Genomic DNA, 19922 nt, shown 5'->3' with positions numbered 1-19922 from the left:
AAAAAGGCTGCTCTATGTCAGCCCAAACAAGTCTCAAATTAATTTACTATGTAATCTATGTTTGATATGTAAAAAAAAAACTTCCTTTACCTTCCCTGACTGAGCCAAATTCTCCTTCATTTGTGTCTCCCACGCTCCCCCTCCCAGACACTGCAGCACACAGTGGGAGGGTTTCAGCAACAGAGGCAGTGCTGTCAATTCAGAAAGCTGTGGGCAGGACTGGGTGTGGCCAGGTGCTGACTGACCAGCTACAGGCATGTGAATCATCAATCCTCATCGCCCTGTATTTTAAGCAGGCACAGCCTATATATGAGAGTGACAACGCTGTTCTGAATTCAGAAGCAGTGCAGCATTGTTGTCACCCCGTCACAAGAAGCAGCATTATGTGAACTTCACTGGTAGGATCAGCATGTATTTGTGGGACTTTGCAGGGGGACTAAGAGAAATCTATAAAGGCAGATGCTGTTATAATTAATATTTTATTTTAATTGGAAGCCATAACTCTACTTTAAATCTAGTGGTTATGTCAGCTGTGAGCAGAACGCCATGTTTTAAATTAGGATATCTGAGAGCTTTTATTCATAGGACTCCTTGAGGAATGCTGAATGTTCCTTACAGTTAAATCCCAGTTAAATTCACAAACAAAACACATATCAGTGAGCTGTTTAACCTGCCAAAATATTTGTATTTATGTCCATTACGTTTCGAGATGCATCAGCTTCGCCAAACAGCACAGCCTTGGCAGACCAGGACACTTGATTTTTCCCTAATGTCATACATTCACAGATCCTTTGACAGGCTCTGTGTATGGAGAAACAACAAGTCCCATCGTCCACCACAGCAGAGGGACAATGGAATACAAGTGCAGTGATGTCACTGCACTTGTGATCCATTCATTCTTCCTCCCGTCCATGTTACTGAATGGCCATACTAAGGTATGGACATAGACAACAGACAGAGTCTGCAGGGGTCAGATCATCGCATCTACTGATCACAGCTGCAATACTTGATTGGCTCCATTGCAAAAAAAAAAAATAAATGCACTTTTTTAAAGAAGTGTGCATGTATTATTTTTATTTTTTTTATAAAAGGTCATCTCCCTTTAACAGCTGAGAAACAAAGCCCTGGTTGGCTACAAATGAGCAGATATACAGTATCCATGAGATATTTCTGTTACAGGCGAGATACACGAGAGGGGAGCAAGCACAGTGAACAAAAAATACAAATAAAGCGCTACTACCAGTGGGAATCAGAGTTTTGGGGTGTTGAGGCCCAGAGGGCTGGGAGAATGCAGGATATGAGTGTCAAAAGAGAGCACAGTGACCTGTAGAGAGAAAAACTTGCCATCCAAGACTGCAGAAAAGCAAGAGACGGAAAAAATCCCCAAAAAGTTCTATTTCGGCACATGAGCCATTAGGCAACATTCAGCCTTAGCAGCATAATCCACCACAGCAGGGAACCAGATATTTAACTCTCCCTCCTGTCTTCGTAATAGGCAGGATTACTACAACTACTACACGATATATAAACACATAAGCGGAAATCTGTTTATACGATTAACCGATTAATCGAACTTAATCATCGGCTAACTAATCGATTTTGAAAATAATCGTTAGCTGCAGCTCTACCCTTGTTTATTTTTTAGACAGCAGTCAGCAGAAAAATTAAATTACTATAATTTGCGCAGCATCCTCTTTCAATTTCTGGGATCTGAAATTATTTTTGATAAATAAAATGTTCTTTTTGGATAAAGGAACTCTTCAAGGATTATGTAGATTGGAGGGCACAAAAAAAAGAAAAAAAAGCTAAAAGCCGCTCAATCTATCTTGTCTTCAAACATATATGCTCAGCTATGACGATATGTGTATTTATGGTTATTTTGGCTTTGATTCCCGCTAGCTCACAAACCAGGCTGTCTCATTTATCATTTACTGACGTAGTTGATGTTCAAAGAAAACTAATCAAAATGCACCGACGCTGCCTCCTAAGAGACGTTTGATGTTTCCACAAGGCTGGAGTAAGGTTCTGCTATCTCTGAGATCAGAAGTCCATAGCGGCTTTAAGGATCATCATTAAAGGGTTTGTGAGCTTAAAGCAGAACTCCAGTAAAAAAAAAAAGGCCAAGGAACAACAAAAAAGCTAAAACTTATTGTGCTTCAATACTAACCTCCAATACGAAGCTGTCTCCTGCTGTAATGCCTTTTCGCCACTAGATGTCGCCACTCTTCTGAGTTGAATGAAGGCCAGTATCATCCAACCTGTGAATCCAGTCTGTCACAGGTCCGCCCCCTAGGGGATCATCATCATCACGGTTCACAGTACTGAATTGATCGCTCAATCCAAGATGAAGGACCACCCGCTGCTGTTGCAGAAGAATAGGAAGGACCTTTGATGTAATCGGACAGGATAGTAGGAACAAAAGAGAGCGCCTCCATAGTGTAAAAATGTTATTTAATAGTAAAAAAACGCAGCTCTAAGGTTGTACTTACAACAGTTCGGTAGAATAAAAACCAGTAGAATAAGGTGAGAGGACGGAACCCCTGGCAGGGAGAATCTGGAGCGATGTAAAACACCAGTAACCTCGATCCCTGTAATGATAAATGGTTTACGCGTTTCTGGGGCACGCCCCCTTCATCAGAACCAATGGTTGTACAGCTTTAGAGCTGCGTGTTTTTACTATTAAATAAAATTTTTACACTATGGAGGCGCTCTCTTTTGTTCCTTTTCTCATAGACTGGTGGTCCATCTAATCTGTGGGAGCTGCCTCCATCGTGTTTGCTGTATTTTTACTGCTGGGCTCTTTTTGGATTTGAAGGCGCCGGTATTGTTTTGCAATTTCATCCTGGACAGGATAGTAGACTGGGTTATAAAGGATTGCTATGTATTATTAAGCAATTAAAGTGGCACGGAGGGGGGTCTTTAGGAGGAAAGCCATTTTGTTCAGGCTGCGGATATCAGAAAGAAGAAGCAGAGCAGGAGTGAATGATACTAAATCATATTTCACTATCTGCAGCTGATACAGCAGCTGTCCTATTTTATGAACTGTGTGTATTTAGGTGTTGTGCTGCCCTAGGCAAGACGCAACTGGGGCAACCCCCATCTAAATTTGCCCCACCCCTTCCTGTTTAATACTTTTTGCATAACCTGTCAGTTGCAGGATACAGCTTTTGAATGGTTGCGCTATTAGCGTAGCAGGGGAGCCGGGGTCTCAGGTGGGCTGAGCAGGATCTATGGTGGGCTGTGCGGGGCATGTGGTGGGCTCTGCGGGGTCTCAAAAAAGAGCTGACAGGGATCTTAACCATTCCCTTCTCTATGTAAAACTACATACATTTTAACTTTCGTAAAATTGTAATATTGTAATGTACACTTTTACAGAATACACCCACCGTGAATGTGGTATGTTAAATCAGATACAAGCAACTACGTGCTGCTACAAAGTTTATGAATACCAAGAATCATTTCACATACCTACGTTTTAGTAAGATGCACTAAAAAAAGTCCTAAATGACCTTCCACAGCAGCCTGTCTATTTTATTATTGCATTTGTTTTTAGTATTGTCCACTGCAGTGGCGTAACCAGAGTTATGGGCGCCCGGGGCAGAACATTTTTTTCGCCCCCCCCCATATTATATAAACATCCACTAGAACTGTACCCCACACATATTTATCAGCTAAGGAACTACAAGTCCAAGCAGGCCATCATTGTCCCTGTACACCCCCACACACACACATATCACCCAGGGAACGGCAATATCTGGTTGTTGTACAGGGGCAATGAGGGCATGCTGGGACTTGTAGTTCCCTAGCTGATATGTTATGAAGCTGTATTCCACCTGAAAGTACTACAATGACATTATAGAACTAATGCACCCCGGTTGTTACGCCACTGGTCCACTGTACCCCCTCCTGTTAGTTAGTTCGCCCCCCTAGCTAGACTTCCACAGCCTCTCTTTGCTGGAGTTCTATCCATGCAGAATAAGTCATCTTTAGGAAAGAAAGGCCAGAAAAATACCCCATGTATGTTCAAGCTGTAATAAATCACATTGGATTCTACTTCTAAATCTTCTTGGTGAGTTAAATGGCCTGTGGATCATGTCAAGTCAGCAAGTTGCTCTACTGCCAGTAAACACTGGGTCTAAGGAGGTAGATATTTTGCATAGAGCAATATTTGAAATAGAACTTTACGGCCTGACGAGCATACTGGTTGATAGACAACCTGGGTTCCTCCAGGTATGGGTGCCGTGGATACAACTCCAACACCCCGACATGGCCGAATCTAGTTTCTGTGGCATATAAGGATGTTACACTGAGCTTGGGAGGCTGTTAACCTCCAGAGGGTTTAATACAACTGCTTTTATACTGTTTTGCGCTCCCTACGAAGTGGAACCGAAGCAGCGAGATCCACCTTTTTCTATTCTTTATCTTTTCTGGATTTTTTCTGACTCTCTTCCCTTTACCTGCTGTATCTTTGGTGCAGAAAAAAGGCAACTTCCGCATAGGGAAGAACACTAAAGTAATGCAGTCGAGGTGTTCAAGTTTACAGATAGGACAGGGTTAAGAAAACTTTCACATGTACACTGTACAAATGACGAAGAAAGATGAAATCAGTATTTCATGGAAAAATAAACATGGCAAATGTATCTGATACACATTGTTTTAAACGTCATGCAGTTGGGGTTTTCATCTACTTTACCTTGTCCTCGAAATCTCTTCCTTTGATGGCAATATTGTTACTGTCCAGTAAAGTATTTATGGTAGCAGATTGCTGTACCTACTCCAAGACTTTATATAACCTGACAAATCATTCATGTCTGTCTTTGCACAGATGTCCGCAAACGCCACATGATCAATCTTAGTAGCAGCTTGCCCTTCTGCAGCTACTTCATGACATCCAAGCTAGTAATGCCATAATGTCGTAATGCCATAATGAGGGTGAGGGCTTTGCAGATGCTCCATTATTATGCAGATACCAGCCATGGCCAGATTCCATTAACATCCCTCCACAGGTCATTTGCTGCATCCCTCCAAAGACCATATATGCTACAGTTCTAAGCACCTAATATAATACAAATAAGGGAAATGTCTACTTTACAGCAGACCTATCACCAAATAATTCTTCATGTGGTAAGGAGCACTGGATACCACTATGTGTATTTAAAAGCAGATGTGCACGGCAACCGGCAATCAGCTTTTCTCTTTCATCTTAACTGATCAAACTTAAGAGAGAAGCTGATTTGTTGCCATGCACATCTGATCCAATTTTTGGCTGCTCCAGTTTTGATTAATTCCCCCCTATGCACTTTTATACTGGCAGCTCTATGTGTAATAGGACTTCTGTGGATGGTCCTTAGGATAACATATATATAGGATAAAGGATAAAGGTGTCACTCTACCTATAACAGTGCAGAATGGTGTTTTATTGATGATCACCAAGGAAAAGCCAACGCTTTTCAAGGGTTCTGAAAGTCCCCCTTCAGGGCTAGGAACATAAAAAACCACATCCTATCTAAAACAGATTTATAAAATATTCACAAATAGGGATACATATGCCGTATATGTATATATAATTGTATTTTATGATTTGGTTTTAGAAATGAAATGCTTTTAATGATTTCTTCTATATGTATCATCAAATAAGACACTGCTACCCTGGCCACCTTCATTCCTGGAAGTCATAAAAGTTAACAGAAGCCCTGAAAACTTACAGTAATCGGCCAAACCATTTCTGAAAAAGGAGATCATCAGCCAATCTGAAAACTGATCATCTCCTTCAGCAGACACAAGTCTTTGGCTCCACAAGTGCAGGTATTGTATGGATGAAGGCCAGCGGAAGGTGACCGAAGTGCAGTACTATGGTCAGTCACAAAAACAGCCACCATAAACTTTCTAGTCCCTAAACAAAACAGCCACTAACTTGCTAAATCAGGAATTTCAATCTTGTGAAGCTGATATGGTATCTTTCAAGGATATCTTTTAAGGAAAATGTCTTTGATGTTTATATATAAAACACAGATCACAGATATACAAGGCCACTTTAATTTCCACAATGCGTCACAGTGCCTATTCCATTCTTAGTTTTTTCATTCTAATCTAAATAGCTCTTTAAGTTCCCCCAAAAATGTTTTCCCAACTTACCCCTAGTACATCAAGGCAGAATAAGCTTTACCAATCTCCATTCTACATTCAAGGTCCATTCTACAATTTAATCTGCCAATGGGCCGTAAATTTCCCCACTAGGACCAACTTGTCAGACAGCAGACTTTCCGCATTGATTGCACCACTCCATTCAGAACTCAGCTTCCTTTGTGTTCTGCATCATGTGACTTTTATGTTACGTGATGAAGAGAGCAGTGGAACCCAGGTCTAACCTCCTGGCAATGTGCAGTGCGGCTGACCAACCATCCGACGAGTAGGGAACCTTCGATGTTTGCCAAAAAGACCTTCACCTCTCTGATACATAAGTAGCATGGGGTATTTGTGGTTCACAGAAGATAGCAGGAAAAGGTGAAACAATTTCTAAAATTATAGTTCACTACACAGGATGTTAGAAGGACTCAAAACATCTGTCAAGATCAACAGGTATTTTTCTGTATGTGCAGACAATGTATCTGAAAAAGAAAACCAATGTAGCCACATCTAAGGACTTGTTACCTGCAATACATTATTTTTGTTCTTGGGTTTAGATATACTTTCAAGGTGAAGGTGGCAAGAAATCAATATTTGGCAGCTGTTAACTAATTAACAATTAATATGTAAAGCCGTGGAGCTTATGAAGAAATTAGATCTTTATACAGCAGCTGATGACAAAAATGGGCTAATTAAATGGCAGGTCCTAGGGACTGTGTGCACACAAAAGGGAAGAATAGGATCACAATTTAGCAGCTGACAAAACATAGAGAAGCTACACTTCATATGGGGCCAAAAAATTGTGGGCTCCTGACCATCAAATCTACCTCTATGGAAAGTCTGTAGATACTCCTCCAAAGTATAAAGTTCAAGTATTTCCAGTGCTGGGTTTTAACAACAAAACCTCAAGAAATAGGAAAGAAATACGAACACAACCAAACTCGACAATACAATTATTTGTAAAAACATCAAAATTTTATTTGTAATCAGATAAAATTACTAAAATATCTCCAATGGCGTGGTTTTTTGCTCAACAATACTGCAAGTGCATAACTATTTTACATAGCAAACTAAATCATGTTGCAACCTCCCATGCCACCTAAACAGGTATATAATATAATCCATATATAAGGGTATCCTGAGCTGTAAAGTTTCTAGTAAGGGTGGCCCAATCTTCAACGCGTTTCACAACTCGCTTCCTAAGGAAGTAGTCTTATTGGAGCAATAAATAGATGACTGAAAAAGTGCACAGCCCATGCAGGTTCAACAAATAATTGAGCAAACATCACCACAACATTACTGAGCCACCGACCAAGAGCCGAATAAACCAAGGGAAGAGAGGGAAACAGACTGGAGTTACAAAAATCTTTGTAATACCCTTTAAAAGTTGTCTTTCTATCAAGGGATGGCACAACTTTCAATATTGGAGATTCTCCACGGGTTCTGAAGTCCTACGTGGCCAGTATATCTAATGTCATCCAAGCTTTATCCAAAAGGCATTCACGCTCCTCCGGTCACCAGGTCCGCTCACACCATCCCTTCTCAGCCCGCTGCCCCAGACCAAAAACAGCACTGTTTTTGGTCCTTTGTGGCCAGCTTATCTAATGTCATCCAAGGTGGATCCAAAAGGCATTCACCCTCCTCCGGTCACCAGGTACGCTCACACCATCCCCTCTCAGCCCACCAGACCAAAAACAGCACTGTTTTTGGTCCTATGTGGCCAGCTTATCTAATGTCATCCAAGGTGGATCCAAAAGGCATTCACCCTCCTCCGGTCACCAGGAACGCTCACACCATCCCCTCTCAGCCCGCCACGCCAGACCAAAAACAGTGCTGTTTTTGGTCCTATGTGGCCAGTATATCTAATGTCATCCAAGGTGTATCCAAAAGGGCATTCACTCTCCTCCGGTCAACAGGTCTGCTCGCACCATCCACTTACTTTACAACACACACAGGGGCCATGGGGAACAAAAGTAGCCCCCCTCCAGAAGGAAGGACAGTGTCAGCACCAATTCAGAAATGATTTGAGGATCTACAGCCGAGTGATATACGAATAAGATACATTTTTGTTATAGTTAAGGTACTTGAATGTATTTTTAAGATTTAACTACTGAGTTTAGTGCCACTTTTAGTCCTCAGGCAATAGGTTTTATTCACATCTCTTTCCTCAATCAATGTATCTGAAGCAGGCCTATACTATGTAAGCATGAGCGGACTGCTCTGTGTTTGTAAGTTGGGTAGATCAATCACATACGTGTTAAGAACACGCATCAGAACACATTGCAAGAGCTGGATCAATCCTGTTTATTGCAATCAATATGGATCTAGAAAAAATTATTTCATTTTTTCTGCTTAATTTAAAATAGACTTAAATGGTAGATCTAATAAGTCATTTTATGTTAATAGACATACCTTAAGGGTCTGTTTATACTATGGTGTTACAGTAACCCACGCATTACTGAGCACTTTTCAGCAATACAAGTTACATACTGTATATTTGAAGTGCACCCCAATGCAGCATGTCAACAGATGTGTGTTGCTGCACAATAACGTGCACATTACCACAATGCCATGGTACATATGGGCCGTTGGAGACCATAGTAAGTTGACTAAAACCTGTACCAGGCTAAACTGTCAGGTTTCATCAGCTAAGCTTAAACAGAAGGCATCTTCTATCTTGGGAAGTCGATGAAGTAATAAGCAAATGCCACCATACTGGGTGATTTCTGTTGTAGTAAAAGTCAAGCAGCTGCTATACAGCAGGGCCCCAAGTAGGGGTCCACATAAGGATTACTGTGAAACTTAATGAAAGAACATGCAGAGAGCCAGAGTTAGACCACAGAGAACAGGCAGACAGCCAGAGGTAGACTACGGAGAACATGCAGAGAGCCAGAAGTAGACCACGTAATAATTGGAGAACATGCAGAGAGCCAGAGGTAGACCACAGTGGGCAGCAATGTGTCTGAGCCTTCCCTCAAGGCCCTCAAATCCCGCCCCCTCACCCCTTCTACTGGTACTTCATAATGCCAAGCATAAAACCCACATACACACATTAAAACAATGGCTATTTGATCTTGTGGCCATCTGACAGTTCATGTAGACCCCTTTTTCTACATGAACTACACCTTTTCCTTGTGGTATTGTGAGGCTACCCATCTAACGGCAATTAAAAAGCTACACAGCCTATCAGAAGGACATGGCGGCCTTCCAAAGGAAGAATTTCACTTATCAGCACCCACAGAGGTGAACGTCTTCCTACTTACCCACTTTAGTCTGTATTTTCCTAAGGTAGATGGCCAAGTTTATGCACCACAATGCAGGGTGCAGAAGGAGGGAAAGGAGACCCCCCTTTTCACCAGAAGTAGTTCTACCATTGTACAGTGCCTAACAAACCTGTAGTCTCTGCCTCCACAGTAAACAGCCTCTTGGATAAAATAATCAGGCTTGGTACCAATCACCTTCTAGAGTGCCCCAGAAACCGGGGTTACCCTAATATGCAAATACAACACTTAACTGGGAAGCCAACAGTTAGTCCAGCCTCATTCACCTCACTACTGGACCATCAATGAAATGGGCTGCCTCTATGGCCAATTTTGAGGGACAAAAGGTATGAGGAGGTGGATCTTTGCTCCGACTTGGAAGTTACCATTAAAATATAAGACTATGGGTGAGCACTAGAAGTTGTGTGCAGGCACCCGATGCCTAATATACCATTAAGAAGGTGCTTACTGAGGTTTTAGTATATCCAGGTACACTTTAAGCTCTTCATTTCCTTCAAAAACTGGAAAATCACTAGATGGATGAATTGTGTAAATAATACCTGCATGACCCTGATCCCCGATCTACTGGCTGTAAGTTCCAGTTATATCCACTTCAAGATATAAAACAAACAAAGGAGATATTTGTCTGTGTATCAAATACAAACTCACCGCAAATATTAGTGGGTACTCCTGCAGAAAACATATACTGTATATGACAGAAGAACAAACAAGAGCCACATGTACGCTGTTGTTTTCTGATATATCCTACAAAAAATCTCCTTTATTATAGTTTATTACAAAGCACTAAAAATCTCAATAGATAGCTTAATGCCAAACTCCAGGCAGGATTACCTTGACATGTTTAAGCAAGGCAAACATTCTTCGTCCTCGGGAGGACAAGGCTGTCATGCAGGCATACCTCTAAAGCTGCACGTACACCAGTAAAAGAAATTCATTTTTGGAATATTGCTGCAATTTTCTAGTAGGTAATGGGGTCAAAGCGATGAACGTTTTCCACCATTGTGATGGAAAAATTCAAAAGAGCGGGATGTTAACAAAACTCAAGCATTGGATATAGTTTTTGTCCGGGAAACTACATTCATTTAAAAATCAAATGTTAAAACCAAAATGGAATTTTGAACGACATTTGATAAGTGTCTGGTGGCATTATCGAATATTCGAATGAGATTTTTACATATGAACGTGCGCACCAGTGCATGGCTAGCTTAGGTCCAGCATATCATTTGGTTTATATAGTGGAGGAAGTCCAGATACATCTGAACTTCCTGGCCACTTCGGTTGTAAGAGCTGCAGACCTCATCACTACAGTTGCATCTTCGCCCCCCTTTCTCCTCCATCATCCGGATTAGGTAACTGTTGAATATTTATTATAGAAAACAAGGATCTAAGCATATAGATCAGCCTTTCTCTACCAGTGTGCCATGGCACCCTGGGTTCCATTTGGCTTCCTCAGGGGTGCCTCGAAATTTTGTGATGGTAGGACTCTGAGATGAAGGGGGCTTCAGATGTGAAGGGGGCTCCTGACATGAAGAGGGAACTCTGATGTAAGAGTGGGGGACTCTAATATAAAGGGGGACTATGATGTAAAGGGGCTTCTGATGTGAAAGAGGGGCTTCTAATGTGAAGAGGGCTCCTGATGTGAACGGGTAGCTTCTGATGTGAAGGGGGACTACTGATGTAAAGGGGACTACTGATGTAAAGGGGGACTCTGATGTGAAAAGGGGGATTTTAATGTGAAGAGGGCTCCTGAGGTGAAGGGGGTGCTTCTGATGTGAAGAGGGACTACTGGTGTAAAGGGGGATTCTGATGTGAAAGAGGAGATTCTAATGTGAAGAGGGCTCCTGATGTGAAGAGGGACTACTGATGTAAAGGGGACTACTGATGTGAAAAAGTGGATTCTAATGTGAAGGGGGCTCCTGATGTGATGGGGGGACTTCAATGTGAAGGGTGAACCACACTTTTGTGTGTGTTTTTGCTTGGGTTCCCCCTTAAAATCCATTACATTTCAGACTGGGGTGCCTTGAGATTTTGCATACTTTTAGAGGGTGCCATGACTGCATAAAGGTTGAGAAATGCTGACATAATGCAGTGGGGCTGTTTGGCTCCCTATGTGGCCTATAATGTATGCTTAGATCCTTGGTTTATATAAATATTCAACTCCATGCTTTTGATATAGAAATAGTGAGAGTCATCTTTGTGGCTTTTCATTGCCTTTTTTTTCACTTAGGTGTACAAGGTGTTGGGCATGGACACAAAAATAGATGGATACCTTAATCTATTTATTGAGAGTTATATTTTTTAACAAAACTATATTAAAACATATAATTTTTATAAAAGATATATCAAAAAACATCTGTGTACATATAACTCTTCCTTTTGGCTTTGATACAGACCCAGTTCATGAACCTGCAGCCAACTGTGTTTCTTTCAGGCCCAGGATGGTCATCTGGCCATACTGCCACTTGCCTGGAGAGTTGATATGTCTAATGAGCAACTGAACTATTTAACTATTTGAGCCGCTAATTCAACCCACAGGGGTGTCTCACTACACAGTATATCTCCCTTGGACACATGAGCACCGACTGACACAGTGTGTTTGACCATCCAGCGTTCGCGCCGTACACCGTACAGCCACACACTCCTCAGCGCGGATTCCAACTGCCGGGCAAGGTGTTATTTTCTTTTCCCGCTCCAGCTGCCGCGGCTCGGCCTGGCCAGCCGAGGACGCGGCTTTGGGGATACCCCGGACACTCCAGACTGGTAGTATACAGACCATCATCGTCACCCTCACATGATTGCAGGGACTTCGGATGCCCACCTACGACATCTTAACCGTAAGTCACAAACCTACCACTCCAATCCTAACCATTTAGCCAGTCATAGCAGGCTGCATAGCATTCATTTATCTATTTATTTAGCATCTCAGGTAGTTGCACTCTTCTATATACTGTTTTTTGATGAACTATTTAACTGTGAATTTATCATTCGACCCTGTATCAATGTAATACCGGAAGGCAAAGCAGCCCATGACCGAGCTGTCAGCATTTTAAAATGATTTCCAGCACTATTTTGCTTCCTTCAGAGCAGAATACTATTTAGAAAGAGACTCAGGACCCTATACCACACTGCTTTAAATATTTAGTACATTGAAAAGTATTTTAGTTTTCATTAAATATGGCATAGAGAATAAAAAATACATAGTTATGGTTTCCAGGGACAAATCAGACTGTCCTTGAAGTCAAGGACAACTGGCATCCAAATGACCTATACAGATTTTATAGCGGAGCCCCTGTGCGGCACTATCATTGGAAACAGTTCTAATACATAAAGATTACTGCTTCACTGGGCATCATAAATACACACATATGTGGGGCTGTGGACTTCATAAAGTGAAACTGCGAGGATTGAAATACAAAAGTTGCCATTTCTCACTTGCTTTTTTCAAGGTGAATGTTACAGGGCTGTCATACCGGTCCTAGCTGTACTACCTAATGTGGCAAATGACCCTGCAGAGCATTGTTTACATGCAAGCTCACCACATAATATTCTCACATTGCAATTTCAGGAACAGAAACCAACCCACCATTGCTATCAATTGTTAGGGCACAGTCCGCCCCCCTCCCTTCCCCACTGACTCCCAATAGTTGTAATAATACACCTAACATGTAGAAATAACATCATACCTAAACACCATGCACAATGTACTAAAAACTTACTCAACCCCTCAAAAACATTCCAAAAATGACCAGCATCAGCATACCAAGACATTTTGGAAAATTTCATGCTCCCAACTTTCTAGGAACAATTGACCCCTTCCTGTTCCAACATGACTGCGCACCAGTGCACAAAGCATAATTACATGGATGAGCGAGTTTGGGGTGGAGGAACTTGACTGGCCTGCACAGAGTCCTGACCTCAACCCGATAGAACACCTTTGGGATGAATAAGAGCGGAGACTGTGAGCCCGGCCTTCTCGTCCAACATCAGTACCTGACCTCACAAGTGCGCTTCTGGAAGAATGGTCAAACATTCCCATAGACACACTCCTAAACCTTGTGGACGCCTTCCCAGAAGAGTTGAGGCTGTTACAGCTGCAAAGGACGGACCAACTCAATATTGAACCCTTCGGACTAAGACTGGGATGCCATTAAAGTTCATGTTCAGTCATTTGAGGCACCCCTGCCAAACAACATAGCCCAGTCAGTGACCATGCTCTTCTCCACTGTAGGTAAGCAATAAAGCTTGGCAGAGTTGCTAAAACATCCTATTAATTATTGACATATTTAAATTACTGTATTCACATTTCCAATTGTTAATGCGATTCAGTCTGTCCTGTTTTATGTGCATTCAATCAGTCACAGACCCTGCGTAGTTCGTTCGTGTCATTCATTGAAGCAATAAACTACCAATCCAACATCTTGATCACTGACCTAACCCCAAGCCAGGTGATTAGGCCATGAAGGAGGATTATAATGCTGAAGAAGTTCTCACCCTGCGCGTGTACCAATGAAAGCACTGTAAATGCAACACAGCCCGATCGGTTCACGCTAACGAGTCCTGCTGTGAAGGCTGCAGGAAGCTTACATAAATATAGATATGTGTACTTACGGTAGCTGCATTTAAGAATACTTACATGAATGGCTACTTATATTAAGCAAGGATCTTTTTTTAATCTTATATAAAATGTGGTGACATTGCTAAATAAGGTGATTTACTTAGTTGTAAGTAAAACAAAGAAACATAAAAGAACGGCCTTCTACAAAAAAAATCCATCTACGATCTACAAAGCTTTAAACACACATGGCACTCAATGCCCACTTTCTGAATGGAGTCCTCAGTGTGGGCATCGTACATACCTATTGGCCCCAAAAATACAAGAGGAAGGGGCTGCAAAGTCTGATTGGAGATTATAATCATTCAATGCTGATTTATAATCCCCATTATAACATTTCTGGCTGATCCAACAGCTGCATTCACATAACAACCAGCCCAGTATTCTCCTCATTGTAGTCCTAGCAACAGCCAGTGTCGGCCTCACAACGAATGTATCCGTTCTCAGAACGCTGGAGCAAAACAAAGTAAAGTCTGCCAGAGAAAAAAAAATGGATATTGACCTGTCACAGTGCAACCCAATTCAATGCTTTATATCTGTGCTAAAACATCATTCCCCATCTTCTGGGGTCATATACAGGACACAAGATTGTTTCCTTTTCCTAAAACTTCACTCCAAATATTTATCCTGATGGCAGGTTTTATATTATACACAATATTAATATATATATACACATCCTCCATGTTTCCTTTCATTCAGTTTGTGTATATAATGCATAGAACATCTGTGTATCACTTGTTTTGTATTTGTCTGCAAATAAATACAGAATATAAACATTGTGCAAATATTAAATGTATCCAATTATTACAGAGACAGTATACTAATGTACTAATGTATCAATAATGTATGTAAGATGTTTATATAAACATGATAGATAGTGATTGTTCAATGGATATCGTATTGATATGCTATGTATTATTGCCTAGTGTATCATATAGTGTTATCCCCTAGATCTAACTAACTCATGCAATGGATACTGAATCATATATAGTATACATCATCTATATACAGTAGATAGATGATAGATAATGTACTGATACTGTATCTATCTATGATAGATAGATAGATAGATAGATAGATAGATAGATAGATAGATAGATAGATAGATAGATAGATAGATAGATACTGTATCTATGTCTTGCCTATACAGGTATATTATATGGTGTTATCCCCTATAGGTCTAACCAACTGAATCGTATATAATATCTATCTATCATCTATGTATAGTAGATAGGTGATAGATATTGTATTGGTACTGTATATATTGGCCTGTATAGGTGTATTATATGGTGTTATCCCCTAGATCTCACAAACGTATGTAATGGATACTACTGAGTTGTATATAGTATCTATCATCTATATATAGATGATAGATATTGTATTGATAATGTATCTATATATTGCTTCTATAGGTATATTATATATTGATATCCCCTAGATCTAGCCAACGTATGTAATAGATACCAAATTGTATATAGTATCTGTCATCTATATGTAGTAGATAGATGATCGATATATACCGTATTGATGCTGTGTTTATGTCTTGCCTATACAGGTGTATCATATTGGTGTTTATCATATTGGTGTGTATTATATATATATATTGGTGTTTATCATATTGGTGTGTATTATATATATATATTGGTGTTTATTATATTGGTGTGTATTGTAAAGTGTCATCCCTTAAATCGAACCAACTTACATAGTAGACACCGAATTGTATATAGTATCTTTCAGATAGATGATAGATATATACTGTATTGATCCTGTATCTATGTCTTGCCTACAGGTGTATCATATTGGTGTGTATTATATATATTGGTGTGTATCATATTGGTGTGTATTATATATATTGGTGTTTATCATATTGGTGTGTATTATATTTATATATTGGTGTGTATCATATTGCTGTATATTATATATATTGGTGTTTATCATATTGGTGTGTATTATATTTATATATTGGTGTGTATCATAAAGTGGTATCCCTTAGATCGAACCAACTTATGTAATGGATACCGAATCGTGTGTGTATGTAGAATAGAAGTCTGCACATCCGATCGGACCCCCCAGCAGTGTGGCCCCTCTCTCTCTCTCTCTCTCTCACCTCCTTGGTGCTCAGGTTGCCCCGCACATATTTGGCCGAACTGATCCGCAGGTATCCGAGGACAAGCAGCAGCAGCCCGGGGCCCGCCGGGGGCCCCATCACCGGGACCGGGGGAGGATGATGACAGAAGGACAGGACAGATGAGACACGCAGTACCGGGCCGGTTCCGAGTACTGGAGGGGGATCGGATGATCAACAGAAGAGATGGTTCACCGCTGGAGACCGGGCGAGGGGACACGGACAGCTGCAGCTCCGGAATGCATCACCGGGGAGGGAGGCGGTACCGGGAGAACCGAGCAGAGCGCAGGCACAGGACACGGGGGCGAGCACTGCGGAGACACGGGATACAGGAGGGAAGCTGGAGGGGAGGGGGGGACCTCTATATACTGGAGGGGAGCAGGATTCGGAGAGGAGAGGATCAGGGGGTCCCTGTATATAGGAGGGGAGCAGGACCTCCATATACTGGAAATAAGAGGATCAGGGGGTCCCTCTATATAAGAGGGGAGCAGGACCTCCATATACTGGAGATGAGAGGAACAGGGGGTCCCTATATATATAGGAGGTGAGGGGGGTCCTCTATATACTGGAGGGGAGCAGAATCCAGAGAGGATCAGGGGGTCCCTGTGTAGGAGGAGGTCCTCTATATACTGGAGGGGAGCAGGATCCAGAGAGGAGAGGATCAGGGGGTCCTGTATATAGGAGGGGGTCCTCTATATATACTGGAGGGGAGCAGGATTCGGAGAGGAGAGGATAAGGGGGTCCTGTATATAGGAGGGGAGCAGGACCTCCATATACTGGAAATGAGAGGATCAGGGGGTCCCTGTATATAAGAGGGGAGCAGGACCTCCATATACTGGAGAGGATCAGGGGGTCCCTGTATATAGGAGGGGAGGGGGGTCCTCTATATACTGGAGGGGAGAAGGATCCGGAGAGGAGAGGATCAGGGGGTCCTTGTATATAGGAGGGGGTCCTCTATATACTGGAGGGGAGCAGGATCCATAGAGGAGAGGATCAGGGGGTCCTGTATATAAGAGGGGGGGGGGGTCCTCTATATACTGGAGGGGAGCAGGATCCAAAGAGGAGAGGATCAGGGGGTCCCTCTATATAGGAGGGGAGGGGTTCCTCTATATACTGGAGGGGAGTAGGATCTGGAGAGGATCAGGGGGTCCATGTATATAGGACGGGAGGGGGGTCCTCTATATACTGGAGGGGAGTAGGATCTGGAGAGGATCAGGGGGTCCATGTGTAAAGTAGGGGGACATCTATATACTAGAGGGAAGCAGGATCCAGAGAGGAGAGGATCAGGGGTCCCTGTATAGAGAAGGGGAACAGGACCACTATATAATGGAGGGGAGCAGGATCCAGAAAGGAGATGATCAGGGGTTCCCTGTATATAGGAGGGGAGGGGGACCTCTATATACTGGAGATGAGAGGATCACGGGGTCCCTGTATATATGAGGGGGGACCTCTATATACTGGAGATGAGAGGATCAGGTGGTCCCTGTATATAGGAGGGGAGCAGGACTTCCATATATAATGGAGGGAAGCCGGATCAAGAATAGAGGGCATCGGGGGGCCCCCGTATATAGGACAAAAGGGGGCTTTAGAGGAGAGTGGGATCCAGAGAAGAGGGAAGAAGATTGATTGCCCTGTACAAAGGAGGGGGGAGAGCTTCCTATACTGGAGAGAGATCAGGATTCATAGATAAATAGGGTCAGGAGCTTTGGTTCCTTCTATGTGGGAGTGTGGGAGGGGGCTTCCTATACTGGGTATTGCAGAATATACAAAGAAGGGGGATCAGGATCTGAGGGATTTTCAATACTAGAAGGGATCAGGATAAATAAAGTAGGGAGTCATGATCTGGGGTTCCTGGTAAAAGGAAGGAGAGGGGCCTATGTATCCTGGAGGAGAGCAGGATCCGCATAGGCTGAACTTGATGGACCTGTGGATCTGGAGGTCTTTGCTTAATGAGCGGTATTAGCATCCAGAGAGTGGGGATAAGAATCTAGGGGTCCTGATACTGGAGGGGATAAGGATCTGGAGGTCTCAGTGTACTGGAGGAGAATGGTCTGTCTATACAGGAGAGGTACTCGATCTAGAGGAAAGAAGTTTCAGGATCCAGGGGATCTCTATATATTAAAGCATAGGAGGCTCTCTACACTGGAGGTAATTAGGATTTAGAAGCACATGTGGCTTTCTGAAGGGAGATATCAGAAATGGGATATCTGTATACTGCAGGGGGATCAGTGTCCCAAGGGAAACTGTACACAAGAGTGCAGGGAAGCTCTGGAGGGAGATCAGGATTTTTTAGTTTTTGTATAGTGGAGTGGAAAGGACAATGGCAGTGTTAGGGCATTCTTGGGGGTGTTATAGCACCCTCAAATGTTATTCTAGAACCCCCATTAGCAGCCACTATTACAGAGTCTGCATTTAACAGTCGAAGACATTTTTAGAAATAAATTGGCCAATTCCAGCATTGACAGTATCCATTGGTGCCAGTGTGAGGGGCATACTACCCCCACTAACACCAATGTGATGGGCATTGCTACGCCCACTAATAACCAATGTGAGGGATATACTACACCTACTAACACCAATGTGATGGGCATTACTACGCCCACTAATAACCAATGTGAGGGATATACTACTCTCACTAACACCAATGTGATGGGCATTCCTACGCCCACTAATAACCAATGTGAGGGATATACTACTCCCACTAACACCAATGTGATGGGCATTCCTACGCCCACTAATAACCAATGTGAGGAATATACTACCCCCACTAACACCAATGTGATGGGCATTCCTACACCCACTGACAACCAATGTGAGGGGCATACGACTCCCACTAACACCAATTTGAGAGGCATTCATGCACCCAATGACCACCATTGTGAGGGGCATACTACTCCCACTAACACCAATGTGATGGGCATTCCTACGCCCACTGAGAACCAATGTGAGGAATAGACTACTCCCTCTAACACCAAAGTAAATGGAATTCCCACACCTACTGGCATCAATATGAGGGAGGAAATTTCTATGCTCCTCTGCTCCATCTAGTTGCGGGAATGCCGTGGGAACGGCATTCACCCAGCGTATAGCTGATAAGAAGTTTTATAAATCAACCCCATAGTGTTTGGAAGATCATGGCGGTGGAAGATGCGATTTAGAGGCTGTTTTAGGCTAGGTTCACACCTAGGCATTTGCAGTTTCACGTGTTTTTCTGTGCTTTTCGTGCAATTTTTGCACAGTTTTGCTTTTAAAAACACACTTTTCTCCCTTTATAGAGATGTCCATGGGACCAAAACCACACGGGATCTGGTTCAAAACAGCTCCTGCATCTTTTCACACGACGGGCATTTTTCTAAGTGTGACGCAACGCTAAGGTTTGAACAAATGCCATTGACTTGCATGGAAATGTGTGTTTTGCGAGTTTTCACGCACGTAGATCCCTGCATAAAAATGCTCAGGTGTGAACCAGGCCTCACACTTCAAGCAGCAACTTTGTTTGGAGGACTGTATTCATTTTTGTGCCTCATTGTTACATTATGTGAACATTTTTCCTGTTATTGTTTGTTTGAGGTTATGAGACATATTGGCATATTTGTTTCAGTTTTGTCATCTTTTTCACTATAGGCAGCGCAACGCATATTGGATTTAATATGATTTGAGGAGGATAATGTTCCCACTGACACCAATGTAATGAGGGCACTGCACTGACCACCAGCATAAAAGGGAACTTCTCTACTAACCACCAACTTAAGGTGAAACTTTTTCAATGACACCAATG

At 42.4% G+C, this 19922-nt stretch overlaps 1 protein-coding gene across 1 annotated transcript in view; it reads right to left on the bottom strand.

Moving 5' to 3' along the window:
* The window catches only part of TMEM145 (transmembrane protein 145), a 73573-nt gene extending 57111 nt beyond the window's left edge, over window positions 1–16462 (bottom strand). The window contains 1 exon segment of the mRNA XM_018554794.1: window positions 16127–16462. Within this exon segment, the coding sequence (XP_018410296.1) occupies window positions 16127–16225 (99 nt within the window). The 5' untranslated portion in view covers window positions 16226–16462.
* Between the last annotated feature and the right edge of the window lie 3460 nt (window positions 16463–19922).

Source organism: Nanorana parkeri, unplaced genomic scaffold (assembly GCF_000935625.1).
Source record: "Nanorana parkeri isolate BGI_ZX_2015 unplaced genomic scaffold, ASM93562v1 scaffold173, whole genome shotgun sequence".
In the NCBI taxonomy this organism is placed as follows: domain Eukaryota; kingdom Metazoa; phylum Chordata; class Amphibia; order Anura; family Dicroglossidae; genus Nanorana; species Nanorana parkeri.
The sequence above is the reverse complement of the archived record's forward strand: the minus strand, read 5'-3'. Positions and strand labels throughout refer to the sequence as shown.